Source organism: Lynx canadensis, chromosome B1 (assembly GCF_007474595.2).
Source record: "Lynx canadensis isolate LIC74 chromosome B1, mLynCan4.pri.v2, whole genome shotgun sequence".
Classification (NCBI taxonomy): domain Eukaryota; kingdom Metazoa; phylum Chordata; class Mammalia; order Carnivora; family Felidae; genus Lynx; species Lynx canadensis.
The window spans coordinates 192,346,016-192,361,335 of NC_044306.2; the positions used below are offsets into that span (position 1 = coordinate 192,346,016).

The 15,320-nt window shown below is 32.8% G+C and overlaps 1 protein-coding gene across 5 annotated transcripts in view; it reads left to right on the forward strand.

Annotated features, from left to right (window-relative positions):
* LCORL (ligand dependent nuclear receptor corepressor like) overlaps nt 1-15,320 on the forward strand; it is a 167,421-nt gene that overhangs the window by 128,536 nt on the left and 23,565 nt on the right. For 2 of the 5 annotated variants that reach the window (XM_030314132.1, XM_030314131.1), the window contains exons 6-7: nt 2,316-2,409; nt 10,467-15,274. In XM_030314132.1, the coding sequence (XP_030169992.1) occupies nt 2,316-2,409; nt 10,467-15,274 (4,902 nt within the window). Of the gene's footprint in view, nt 1-2,315; nt 2,410-3,769; nt 7,043-10,466; nt 15,275-15,320 lie in introns of those variants that run through there. The other 3 variants (XM_030314133.1, XM_030314138.1, XM_030314134.1) reach the window with 3 other exon arrangements.

Here is a 15,320-nt window from a genome sequence, read left to right on the forward strand (position 1 = left end):
CTGCATGGCTAACAGTGGTAAGTATATAAGCAACTAGAATATAGCATGCTAAGTGCTAAATAATGTAGTGTTGCAGGTATAGGAACCTAGAACAATGACAACCAACCAAATCCAAGTTGCGTCCTGAATGATTGAGAGTAAGATTTGGTGAGAATTAGGAGTGTGGGGATAGAAAGAGAGGATTAGGAGTATTCTAAAAGAGGAAACTAACAAAGTGTGTAAGCCCAGAGTTGAGAAATATCATACCACTTTCCCAACAGGTTTCCCTCCTCCACCCTTAGCCCCTTGCAGTCCATTCTCACCACAGCAGATTGATCCTTTAAAAGCATAAATTAGGGGCGCCTGGGTGGCGCAGTCGGTTAAGCGTCCGACTTCAGCCAGGTCACGATCTCGCGGTCCGTGAGTTCGAGCCCCGCGTCGGGCTCTGGGCTGATGGCTCAGAGCCTGGAGCCTGTTTCCGATTCTGTGTCTCCCTCTCTCTCTGCCCCTCCCCCGTTCATGCTCTGTCTCTCTCTGTCCCAAAAATAAATAAAAAACGTTGAAAAAAAAATAAATAAAAGCATAAATTAAAATTGTGTCAGTCTTATGCTCAGAATACTCCAATCCTCCTTTCCTGTCTCTCTCAAAGTAAAATAGAAATTTCTTACTATGGCCTATAAGGCCTAATGTGATCTGCCTTCCTACACTTCTTTCTTTCTTTCTTCCTTCCTTCCTTTCTTTCTTTCTTTCTTTCTTTCTTTCTTTCTTTCTTTCTTTCTTTCTTTCTAACGTTATTTGTTTTTGAGAGAGAGACAGAGTGCAAGCAGGGAAGGGGCAGAGAGAGAGGGAGACACAGAATCTGGAGCAGGCTCCAGGCTCTGAGCTGTCCACACAAAGCCTGATGTGGGGCTCAAACTCACGAACAGCGAGATCATGACTTGAGCCTAAGTCAGCCTCTTAACCGACTGAGCCACCCAGGCGCTCCTGCCTTCCTACACTTCTGATCTCATTTCACTCAGCCTGGGTTACTCCACTCCAGCCACCCTGGCTTCTTTGCTATTCCACAAACATTTTAGAAATGATTCCGTATCACAACCTTTGCACAAACTGTTCCTTATAGAAGCTTTCCCCCAGGTAACGTGTTTGGTTGGTCATGGTTGGTACCATGACAGTTAGTACTTTTTATTTTTATACCTTTGTTACTGCTGCTTCTAAATTCCTAAAATAGTGCTTTGCACATAGTAAGCACTCCATAAAATTATTATTGAATTATACATAGTAATTAATAGGTTATGAGTGAGACTGTTTTATTTTCCTGTATTTGTATTTTGCAGGGCACTTAAGTGTTAGATGAATTTATATGGTAACAATAAAACCCAGTTGAATTTTTTTTAAACCAGCTTGAATTTTTTAGTATATTTTTTAGACATATGTTTTCTTATAATGATTCTTTATAACTTTTCAGTTTTTTAACTATCAGTAAAGAAATATTCACAGTATTATTGAGTGCTGTGTTTTCAATTCATAGTTTATGTTTATTCTTTTTGACCCTCAGATTTATCAGATTAACATGTCTGAATCATTGATTTTATTTATGGAAATTCAATATTATAACAATAATAAAAATAACTACATTTTAATAAATACTTAAGCAGTTGTTTTCTAACAGGCTATTTTTCCTAAGATGTCATATTCTTACTGGTTATGTCTTCATTCAGTAACAGATATAAACACTATATTATATAGACAGTGATTCAACTGTTCTATGTTTCAGTTATTTAAAACTGTAAAATTTTACACTGAATTCTAAAAATACATTGGTTATACATAAGAGTCACAGTTTACTACCCAAAGTATATGTTCCACATATTGCCAGTCCTAGTAAATGCTAGTTATTGTTCTCTTATTCATCATCATTTTTTTCTGTGGTCTCTGTTTTGTACAACTTACATCATTCCTACTTTCTCAGAGCATCATCTGGGCAGCCTTGAATAGAAAAAAAAATCATGGATAAGCAGTTAAATGGCTGTTCACTGCACAACAGTGGGAAAGGTGACCAAGTGTTGCTTTTAAACAGATTTTGTATCATAGCCTGTTTGTTTCTTCATATCACTTACGATATGCCAGCTCCTTCTCTGTTCTTTTTTCCTATGTAGTGCCTTCCCAGTCATGTCCTATTGCTAAAACCACCAAATGAGTTGGTAATGGCCACATGTCAAATACAGGTGTTAATTTTTAGGTCATGAATTAGTAGATCAGCAAAATATGAAATGTTAAAATGTAAGGATTACCTATTTGTCACAAATATAAAGTTTTTTCTCTTGCAAAAATTATAGGGGATGGAGTGTTAGATCTCTCTACAAAGAAAACCAGCATAAAATCTGAAGAGTCATCCATATGTGATCCTTCTTCTGAAAATTCAATGGCTGGGTAAGCAATATCTAGGAAATATAATTTAATATTAATATAAAATTATCTCTACAGAGAACTCTTAATACTACTTTGAGTAGATTGACATATATAGCTTTCCTCCAGAATTTTTGTCACTCATAAGTGTGTGTCTCTCATACCTTTCATTCGTCCTTTCTTTTTCTTTTTTATTCTTTCTGTTAAAGAAAAGTTATCAGAACAATCACCAAACTTTAGTTCATGTTACTAAAATGAACTACCAACTTAACCATAGACTACAAACCAAGAAGCAGGACGAGTAAAGAAAATTTAAAATTCAGTACTCAGGAGGCAATTTTAAGGGAAATATGTGATTTCACTATTTACTTTTTTTAAAACAATCAACAAATTTTAAAAGTACTGTACTTACTAATTCTTACAGTTAGCTTATAATGTTTACATTTTTTTCACTGTGCTTTAGGTGTGGTGGCAAACTTTATATAATATATATAATAATATATATCTAGTAAGCACCACAAAAAGTCCTTTCATGCTTTCAAAGTTCTCATTAATTAAATAAATAATTAGCAGTGAAAATAATTAGCAGTGAAATGCTGTTCTGTTGGATTTTTGGATTTTTATATAGTAACTTTTGCATCTTCCCATTAACAAACTGCATAGGAAGCTTTTTTGTCACATTGAAATCTTCGATGTAGAGTGTAATTTGTTTCAACTAAGACTGTAGTAGCTTTTGAGTCTTAAGGTACAGTTAGCTTCTGTTTGAGAAACTTTGAAAATTACAATGATATGTTTGAAATAGAGATAACATTTATAGTATCAAATTATTTTACCCAAATATACCTTGTCTGCTTGTTTCAGATTTTAAGTTTTTGTCTAGAGAAACATTAGTCTTGTGGAAATATGGGATGTTTGTGTTTGGAAATATTCTTGCTGCTACAAATTTCCTTTAAAGGGGTTGACTCTTTTATTACTTGTTTAGCGGTAACGTCACGTTTCTACTAACAAAAACTCCTTTAGGATTTGGGTATTTTTTATAATGGAACTCTAATTGTACAAATAAAAATTATAAGTATTGCTCTGCAAGCATCTGTCAGAGGAATAGCAACATCATGAGAATATTTTTACAAATACTGAGTTAGGATTTTATGTTCTTGGAAGGTCTGCCTGTTGAGGCCACCGTATGATTGACACATTGTCCTACCAGGACTGTAGCGTTTGCTTTGATAAGGAGTAACTACTACATCTCACAGACTTAAAAAGAGTCATAAGCAGTGATGTTACCTAAGCAAGGAGTATAATAAAGGAGTGGACCCTTCCCTTCCATAGCTGTGTGAGAGTCTCTCATGCATCAGTTTACCATCGTTTCATTCCATCCATCCAGGAGACTACACAGAAACAGAGAGGACTATGTGGAAAGAAGTGCTGAGTTTGCAGATGGTTTGCTCTCAAAAGCTTTGAAAGACATTCAGTCTGGAGCACTGGACATAAATAAAGCAGGCATACTTTATGGCATACCTCAAAAAACTTTACTTCTCCACTTAGAAGCCTTACCAGCAGGGAAGCCTGCATCTTTTAAAAACAAAACTCGAGATTTCAATGATAGTTACTCATATAAAGACAGTAAAGAAACTTGTGCAGTGCTGCAAAAGGTAGCCTTGTGGGCAAGAGCTCAAGCAGAGCGCACAGAAAAAAGTAAACTCAATCTACTTGAAACCTCAGAATTAAAATTCCCAACAGCTTCCAGTTACCTCCATCAGTTAACTCTACAGAAAATGGTTACTCAATTTAAAGAAAAAAATGAAAGTCTACAATATGAAACTTCACATCCTACTGTACAGTTAAAAATTCCTCAGCTCCGAGTAAGTTCTGTTTCAAAACCACAACCTGATGGTCCTGGTCTGCTGGATGTTATGTATCAAGTTTCCAAAACCTCTCCTCCAGTCCTAGAAGGATCAGCTCTCCAAAAACTGAAAAATATACTCCCTAAACAGAACAAAGTAGAATGTTCTGGGCCTGTAACTCACTCAAGTGTTGACTCTTATTTTCTACATGGGGACCTCTCTCCTTTGTGTCTTAATTCTAAAAATGGAACAGTTGATGGAACCTCTGAAAATACTGAAGATGGATTGGATCGAAAAGATAATAAGCAGCCCAGGAAAAAACGTGGCCGTTATCGCCAATATGATCATGAAATAATGGAAGAGGCTATTGCAATGGTAATGAGCGGAAAGATGAGTGTTTCCAAAGCACAAGGAATTTATGGGGTACCTCACAGCACTTTAGAATACAAGGTAAAAGAAAGATCTGGAACACTGAAGACTCCTCCGAAGAAGAAACTCCGATTACCAGACACTGGGTTATATAATATGACAGATTCAGGGACTGGCAGCTGCAAAAACAGCAAGCCTGTGTAGATTACTTGTTAGGAAGATGTTTGTGTGTGTGTGTGTGTGTGTGTGTGTGTGTGTGTGTGTGTGTGTTTGCGTGTGTGTGAGTATGTGCACAGGTGTGTATTTGTGTGTCTGTATACACACATGTGGGAATTACAGATGCTCACTCTGACAGGAGACATGAAATTTTACAGTTCAAAAACCACTTACATGCCTTTTGAAAAAAAGTTTTATTCAGGGTTTTCACTGTGGACAGAATTATATAGTTGCTTACTTAATTCTGATAGTTTGTATTTAATCCTTGTATAAATAGGTGGAAAAGATTCAGGTTTTCTTTAGTAGTCAATAGCATAAAGCGTTGTGGGAAAACAAGTAATTGTCGAGTGAAACATTTTTATTGGTGAAAGACCACTCCAGCCATTCAGTTGAACCATCTTATAATGGAAATATGATATTAATAGTTTGTAAACATTTTTACATAATATACTTACAGCTATTGTAAGTATATCAACCAATCAAAGTTTAAATAGACAGCTATCTCCATACTAAGAAAAATTAATATATACAGTATTAGTACACTACAGTGTATTCTATGAAATATGAAATGCACTCAAGTGCATCCACCAGGAATAGAAAAGAAAACCTTAAATGATATGTATAATGAAATTTAATATTTATCATTTAATAGTTGATTTGCAGGAAGTTGGGGTTTATAAGGTATATACTTTTTAAGAAAACTGACACATAGTTAACCCCAGCAGCTATAGAATCCTTTAATATAAGATGGAATACTAAGAACAAAAAGTAATTTAAATTTAATTATTAAAATAATTTAATTTTGTTTTTCATTTGAAAAATAAGCTAATGTGTAAGGTTAGAAAAGAAAGTTGGAATGCAACTTAGAGCATGTTTATAATGTGCACAGAAAAAGCTTGAGAATGATAATTTTGGTTTAAATGTGCTGGTTAGTTGATGTTATGACTACTTTAAATTTTAAGGATTGTGACACACTCCTACTATTGAAAAACCTCAGTGTAACTTTAATATATTTGCTGCTGTGACATTTCAAAACATTTTCAGTTTATCAAAATGAATTACAGATTTCATTTTGGTGGGCGATACATTATCATTTTGCTAATAACCAAATTTGCAGTTTGTTCAGGGTCTTGAATAGATTTACAGATATTTAACACTGAAGCTGTTTTGAACTTTCAGTAATGTAAACTCTACTAATTGGGTAGTTAGAAGCTGGGCAGTGCATTTTAACTTTTACAGACTCATAAGAGAGACCAATAATTTTTATATAGCAGTTTTAAAATGTGGTTCAGAGTATCCATGTTGGATTTATGGAGTATGCAGTGGTAAATGTTATAAAGCATGTACCTCCATGTAAAGAATGGGGATTTGCTTCATATATTCAGAATTCTCCGAGTGCCCCTTTCTCTGTTAAAATTCAGGTTCTGATCATTTTTCTAAGCCAATTTTCCTAAGTCCAAAAGGAATACTTAAAGCTGAATTTAAAAAATAAGTGCACCTTGTCAAATACTTGTGTTTTTACACTTGTGTTTGTGTGTAACTAATAATCTCATATACATGTAATACTAAAGAGATTTTCAGCTATTACATTTAAAAACTGCTTACATATGTTTAAAGAAACTGAAGAGTGGGAAGCTACACAACCAAGTAGTTATTTGGTCTCTTAGAGCTACACTGAACCCTCTTCAGCTTAATGTTACCTGCATACTAGGGTATGAATCCTCTTGCTCTGTTTTTGTTTTTTTTTTTCCAAGTAAGTATACATAACGGATTGCAAAACAGCAGATGTCAGGGTCATCTTTCTTTTTAAAGAATTAAGCCATATTTTGTGAGGGCCAGAACTTGGATTATTTAATATATTTCCCCTCCCCCCCCCCCATTGAAAAACACAGTTAAAAGATAAAGTAAATGTTTCAACACAATTTTATTGACCTCTTTATACAGAATTTTACTTGCAAAATTTGGGGGCCTGAATGCATTACATAATATTTATATTGAGCTTTTTTATTCCTCACACTATATTTACATTAATAAATTGATTGAGAAGTTTATAGAAAAGGGATACTTACAGAACACTTTTATATCATTTAAAAGATGACCTGACCAAAAACTTTACAGGATTCATAAAATCAGGGATCATTTTGCTATTGACTTCACAGTGATCAGTAGTTTTATAGGTAATATTATAATTAATTTGCAGCATTTAGTATTTGTATTATTTATTTTTGGTCAGAAATAGTAAATTAAATATTTTTTGATAGTTTATAGGTAATGATCAACCCATAACTTTTAAAAGAAACAAAATGTTTCTAATTATTGAGTTAACTTTTGATTATACAAACTAGGAAAGGCAGGGAAATTTATGGGTTCCCCTTCTCCCCAATGATTCTATTAAGATGTTCTTTATGTTAAACTTTCAAAGTACTTTATAAATTTAGTTACCAGTTACTACTTATTAATTGACAGTTTTATGAAAAATCCAGTTTCAGCAGACTTTTAATGAAGGTGAAAGCAACCCTTATATGCTTTCTACTTATTTGAATGTTCCTCAAGTATTTTATATTTAAAAAAAAAAAAAAGAAGGAAAAGAAAAAACAGTGCCTCTGTTTTTAGAAAACTACTGCTCAGTAAAGTTGTTTAAACCATTTCTGGTAGCTAATGACAATTTTATATTAAATTGTATACTAACTTTAGTGAGACTGATTTTTTTAGTTGTTTACAGTACAAATACTTGTATTTGTTTTTTAATTGCAGTATTTCCATTGTCGCAGTAATTTAGTAAAACTCTGTGGCTGCCTTGATTTTGACAGATTTTGTTAATATAAACTGATTGTTAGGCAATTAGTTATATTTATGCATAAATCAATTGCACTATAATTCATGAATTATTTATTACAATATTTTCTAATGAATTCATGTATCTGTCTTGTGTTGTAAATGTACTGTAATTCTGTTCCTACTTTGTGTTGTTATATATCTAAATCTGATTGTATGAATCTTAATTGTTCAGTTAACGTGTTTCTAGGTTGTAATTTGTAGTAAAGCACTTCAATGCTTTTGCACTTAAATTTACAACACTGTTGGTGTGTGATTGATTTACTCATTCAGTAAAAGAAAAGAAAAGAAAGAAAAGAAAAAAACTGACTACACTGACTTTTTTGATTCACTATAGGAATGAATTTTATTTTTATTAATGTGAGAAATTGACTTTCTCCAAAGAACTATTTCAACAACAAAATTTGCAATGGGCAAAACTGATAGTAACATACAAAAAATGGGCAGGTGTTTTGGTTTGTAAATCTAACAGGAAAAGGTTAGAAAAAATTTTAACATTAAAAACAAGGGAGCTGTGAAAGATATGATTATGGTACCTTTACATATAATCACTTGAGAATAGAGTCTAGTTTGGAGATTTATGTGTATTCAACTATTATTTACTCATATTAGATTGTTCTTTGAGTCTCTAAACTGCAAGAAAGATGGAAAAGAAAAAATTTGGAGCCAAATAAAAGTATTACGGAATTTTATAGTTTGAGAATTTAGTTCTCTAATATCTGATATGTGTGTATCAGATATAATCTAATACTTGAATATCCAGTTAGTAACTTTATGAAGTTATTCTTCATATACCATTAGACGGAAATTACTGACCACTGTGGTATTTTGGAATTTCCATTATTGGAAGTAATAAACTGAAAAAATAAAAATAAAAGTAATAAACTGAATAAGAAACCTTTTTAAAGTTTAGACTTCCTTGAAATCTCAGAAGAGATGTAAAAATCTTGTGGTTTTCAGAATAGTTAACACGTCATTAGTTTTAATTATTTCTACTTCTATACTTGACTTACTAACAGATAAAACATTTAAGCATTGAGGAAGTGTTATGAAAGCATATTAATCTTTAAAATATGGTGCAATGTATTTTTCTAAGAAACATAAAATCTCTTTAATTATTTAGTAACAGGTATGTTTAATAGCCCATAGCATAACTTTAAAGAAACTGTTGAAGTGCATCTATCAGAACGTTTTTGGGTTTTCTTTTGCTTATATGAAAATTATAATTTTCACTTTGCTGGAAAAGAGAATAATATCACATATCTTCATATTTGATAGTTAACATTTCCTAATGTCCTTGTTCTCCATATATTTTTTGAATTACCTAATAGTGAATCTTGAGAATCAGTTCCATCATTTACTCCCAAACGTGATAAAATTTACAAATATATATATATATATATATATATATATATATATATATATATATATATATATATTTTTCCCCCCCCCCAGAAAGGAAAGGATATTGGGGTCATGTCTGTGGACTTAAAACATTTTATTATCAATTTCACATCTTTTCTCACTTTGATAACTGCTTTTTGTCAAACCACATGTTAGTTTTGGTGAAATATTGGTTGAATCTAGTAGAGTTATCATTTTTCTAGAAAACTTCTGATCTAGTGTTCAAAAGTTACTTTGGTGTTTTTGCTTCTTAAATAACGTAATATTTTTTAAATGTAGATGAAATATTGCATCTTTGTGATACAAGCCAGATTTAATGAGCAAAATAAATTTAATTTCATTTTTCATTTTAAAATTCCTTTAATTTTAATATATATGAATATAATAACCCTTTATTTAAACAAAATACAGTCTTCTGTAGCACTTCATAATCAGTATATCCTAATTCCAGCCCTAAATAAAATTCCTACAAACCAGGAACTACTAACAATAATAGCAGACATAAGAAATCATGAATGGGAGGCTATTTTCATGTACAGAGTTTGGTGATATGTTTAATTTAAAAAGATACTTTTCTGAAACAGAATTCTTTTAATACATTTTATTCTTCTTGCTGCTGGTATTGGATTAAAAAATTTTTTGTAGACTTCTGCCTTGGTTGCTAAGTAATCCTGAGTCTTAGTTAAAATTAGATGTATATTAGTTTCTTCAGTGGGACATTTTCCAGCATTTGAAATTAGATAATTAGGTAAGTAATGCCTTTAGTCTTCATGTAATTACTTTAGTATTTAAAATCAATTCAAAATAGATTTTATTTTTAAATAGCTTAAATTTTTTTTATTATTAGGTTAAAATGCCTGCAGCTTAATCTTAGAAAAGATACTCTGTTATTTATATGAAATCCAAATTCTTTAATTTTCCTTGTAAGTATGCAAAGATTTCTTTTATTAATAATTTTATTTCACTACCTTGAAAAAATATTTTAAAGTTTTCTCCTACATCTTATTTTTCTTATTTGCACTAAATCAGATTGATAATTATCAAAATAACTTCTAAAATGTCTACTTTATAAAAATGTAACTCCTTCTGAAGCACTTTCATTAAATATTCTTAGTACATCCAAAGCACTAAACATTAGCAATCTGTAAATATAATCATATCTTTAATCAGATTTTGTATCCTAAAACTAGGGCTTTCTTTTGACTATTATACTTGCCATAGGAAATTAATTATCATCAGTGCTTCATTATATTTTTGCTGAATGATAATCAAGATGTCATTGTTGCAGCTCTATAGGAGTTAGGAGTCCCACAATACCAAAATTTCTTTTGTTCAAACTCTGTTAAAATTATAACTCCTTATAATACTGGTATTTTTGCTGTAATTCATTTTTTGTTTGATTTTTATTTTTAGTTCAACTGTTGATGCAAAATCAGAGGAAGCTACTAAAATGGAAAAAGGAAAATCAGCATTAAGCAAAGTTTTGGAATCTTTGTGCATACATCACCAGCAACAAGTTTTGGCCATGTTGAAATTTCTAGTCCAAGAGCAAAATGCTGCTTCTCTTTGCTATTGTAATACATCATATACTGTGTCTTCAGAATCTCAAAAGCCCCTAATTGAAGATGATTTACATGGTCTATTCTGTAGTTGTGAATATAGGCTGGCAGAAAGAGGGTGTTTACAAAATGAAAGACAAAGCCCTGGTGTTGTGCCTCTGCCAGTCTGTATTAAAGATTTACATTGTTTATCTTGCCAAACTATAACTATTGAACACATTATGACAGTAGTGAATAGAGGAATTGCAAACAGTTATAATTCTCACAGGTGCTGTTCTGGACTATTACCAAACATTCACTCTACAAAATCAACCTTTCACACTCCTCTTTCATCAAGGGACATATGTGATGTTTCAGTCAGTCTTAAGGATGTTTGTAGATCTCGAAGTCCATCACCCCCACCATTATCACCTGTACAGACGGAAGGATTTGAAAAATTAAAAGATGTTGTCTCAGAGCTCTCAGCCTTAGAAAATAACAGACTTGAAATAAACATTAACCAGCCTCCCTCTCTCACACCAGCAGAAATAAACAGTGACAAGACTGATCACGAAGGTAAAATACATAAAACTAAAAAATTCAGCAACTCGGATTCTTTGCTCCTGGAAGGCAGTGGTAATTGTACTACAAATCAGGAAAAAGGTGAAACTACTGTAATTTTTCAAGAGTTAATGGATCGTATTAATGAAAAATTAAAATCAATAGAAACTACAGATATGGGAAACCTTGTAAAATTATCTAGCAGTGATTGTAATACAGATAATGATTTAAAATTAAGAGATTTAATAGCTTCTCTCTTGCATAATGCCAAGGCCAGTGATTACAGTTTTATGGAATTGCTGAGTCAACATGATAAAAAGGTAGAGAATAAAATTATTCAGACAAGATTTCGAAAGCGTCAAGAAACTTTACTTTCAGTGCACAACTCTCCTGATTCACCCACGTTTAGAAGGCAGTCTTTGCAAATAAAAAGAGAACTTGCCAGTCTTGATGAAAATTTTGTAAGAAAAAGATATACTGAAAAAAATTCAAGGAAGTTGACACGCAACGAGATATTTTCAATGGACAGAGAGGAATTCTGTCATTGCCAAGGGTCTTTACAAAATTCTAAAAGCTTGCAAGAAAATAATCATGCAGAAACATTTTCACCAGATTGTGCATTGCAGTCATTGCAACTACCTCTTCATAGTTTAGAAACTAACTTAGCTTTTGATGAATTTTCAGAAAGCTTTAAGACAACTTCCCCTGGGAAAATGAGCATAACAAAATTACAGGAGAAATCTGCAGCTGGGAAAAGACTTTTGCAAAATCACAGGAAGAATCCAAAACTGGAGAATACCAAAACTCCTTTGAAAAGTGATGTTCCTGGACTTTTGAGCAGAACTAAACGACATATTGTGCCCCCAGGATGGTATTCTATATATGTAACAAATAATTATGTTTTCAAAAAATCCCCTAAGGCCAAAAAAATTTCTGATTCTGCAAAAAAAAAAGATCCAGTGAAAAATACTCAAATTGAAAGCTCACACAATATAGATCTAAACAAAATTGCAATGAATTCCAATTTACAAGTTGTTGTGGAACGTTTGGAAGATACAATAAATATGGCCAAAAAGTCTTGGAATAATCACTCATTATCTGAAGGATGTAAGACATCCAAGAAATTGATAGAAATTGATGGTAAAGATCAAGATGCAGGAAGAAACATGACTCTAACTGTAAGCAGAATGACATGCAAAGAGCAGAGTTTATCAAAATCTGTGGTAGCAGCCAGTAATATCAAAAGCAATCATACACCTACAATAGATTTGAATAGCAAAAGACTTGATAATCCGGAAAATTCATCTATTTTAGATACGAGTAGCTTGATTTCCGGTGTTCAAAATGTGCCAACAAAATACGAGGCCATTGAAAGCTCTTTTTCCAGCTATTCTAGTCCTATCAAACTCATGTTTTTATCTGAGGTTAAAAGCAGTGAAGGAGTCAAATATACTTTAACTTCAGTTGGTACTTCCAAGTCAAATGCTGATCTTCCTTCTGAAAAATATCTAAGTCATGATGCAATTGAAAAACAACCAGAAACAAATGAGGATATCCCAGATGCTAACTTTGAAAATTATAGTTCTAATCGTAATGGTAGTGACACTCTTCAGGGAGAACTAAACAAATTTAATTGTGCAAAAGAAACTACAGAATCCCCTACAATGTTTATAGATGATGTGAACAGTGATAAGCCACAAGACAAACCTAAGGAAAATCCAAGCAATGATACGGATTCATCTTTTAAACGAAAACCAGGTAGACCTAAAAAGATAGGTCCCCAGGTTGTGAAACAAATTAAGCGGCCAATTGGAAGACCACCAAAACCTAAAACCGATCAAACAGACATCACCATTTGCCAAAATGAATCGTCTAGTACTGGAAAGAAAAGTCCAGAATCTCTCCTATCAGAAGTGAAAGAAGGTATCTATAAAAAGAGTATTACCGTAACTGTTATTTATGGAAGATCAAGAAGAACTAAAAGGCATGTTTCTGAAGGAACTGTAAACATAAGCAATGTTATATCTTTCAGCAATAATGCTGATTTTCCAACTGAATGTAATAGTCTCAGAAATATTAGAGAATACAAAATTGACTCAGGTGAAAGAAGTGCTATTTCAACTTTGACTACTGAAAGTGAGATCTTGGGGTCTGGCTTTGAATATATTAGGCCCATCAAGAACAAGTCTGTAATACCTCAACCTTCCAAGAACATTATCCGACCAAATCAGAAGCCTTTTGCAGTAATTAGGAAGCCTGGTAGACCTGCAAAAGTGAAAATCTCTGGCATATCTGTGACTATTAATAGAGTTTCACCTCAGGAGAGAGAAGTAAGTATTAGCAGCTGTTTGCCTCCTTTAGAACAAGAAAATATATTACAGAAAAATCTGGCTGAAGAAAAGTATGATCACCAATGCAATAAGATGGACACAAGGCACACTGAAGCTGACATATTTAAGAATGGATCAAAAAGTATGGTTGCTGCTATACCTTTGAGACATTCTATTAGGGATAGAAAGCCATCTCTCCATCTCGTACATCCATTAGCATCTTCCAGCTCACTTATTTATAGAAATACTCTGCTCCGTAAATCATATAAACTCCATTTGCAGAAAGGTAAAAGTGAGAAGGAAAAACATAGGCAGTCAAGGATAAAAATAGCTTCAAAAGGTATCCCTGGACTTAGAAATTCAAAGAATGCAAAAATGTGTTTGGAAAATAACAAATTAATACCCATTTCTGAAGTATCCTTGGACCCTATAATTTCATCAAACCCTTTGCTCAGGTGGTGGGCTGCTTCTACTTCAAATGATTCCTTATTAGAGGAATTAAACAATAGATTTGAGCAAATAACAAATGCTTGGGTGCAAGTGAGTGGAGATGAAGCTGAAAACTGTGTTCATAAAAAAAGAGAACGCATTGAAAGTGATAATTTCAAAATAGCAAACCCTTTGGAAACCTGTCTTTTAGAACTTGAAGTTTCACCTGTAAAAATGCTTTTTCGGAAAAAGTATGATTTGAATGAACTCTGTATCTGGTTTATGCAAACAACAGAAACACAGTCTCTTTCACTAGTTAGAAAAGCAAATGCTCGAAACCCTTTGGAAGTAATAAATACCAGAGGAATTAAATTAGGGACCAAATATTCTCATTTTAATACTAGCCCCTTCAGAAAGCACTTTAAAAAATTTGCACTGTCTTCTCCTTCAAAATCAGCAGGGAAGTTGCATATACTACATAAAATAGTTAGCTCTCCACTGTTAAATGTGAGAAGTAATTTAACATTAGCTAGATTAAAAAGAACTGAGTTTAAGAGGTTGCAGCACGAAAGGTGGAAAAGAGAGGGAAAGCCGCACAACCATGGAACAGTTGATTGGATCTCTAAAAGAAGGAACTTAAGATTTTTCTGCCAGAATCAATTTTTAAAAAAGACTGAGGGGGGAACAAATGCTGACATCCCACTCCAAGGAAAAAACACAATAGATAATCAGTTTATTTTGCCACCTGAGATCAGAGATGACTCTTTGCAACAGAAGGTGGCAATGTCTGACTTGAAAACACATGCTAATTTAGAGAATAATTTTAAGACAGAAGCAAAGGAGAATGGAACAAATTGCAGCCAAAAAGGTTTTGAAAAGGGATCAAGACTAGGAAATGTATGTCCACATAATTGGAGGTCAAAAACCTTAAAAGATTGTAGAATATTTTTGAGGAAGATCAACTATCTTGAACACAGAAATACTTTTAAGCTAAATACAATCATTTACTCTCCTGAATCTATTGGCAGTGGAACTAATCATCAGACTCACATAGAAGAATCAAAGCGCTTTACCTTAAGATCCCATTCTGCTAGGCAAAATTCTTTTAAAAAGCAATCTAAAGAAATAGAAAATGCTAAAACAAATAGTCCTTCAACCGATAAATTTCCTGGCCAACTTGACAATAGTAGATTAAATAAATGTGTTAACTATGACAAGAATCCTGATAGTTCTGACGTTCTTAGCAAATTGAACAAAAGAAAAAGACCGCCATGGAAGACCACAGAAATGTCAACAAAAAGACATAAACGACAGTCTTGCAACAGTGGACAAATGGCAAACTATTATTCAAAATCCCAACTAGGTAAGTTTTTCTCTACTTAATTTTAAAGTTTCATTGTAGGTGCCTT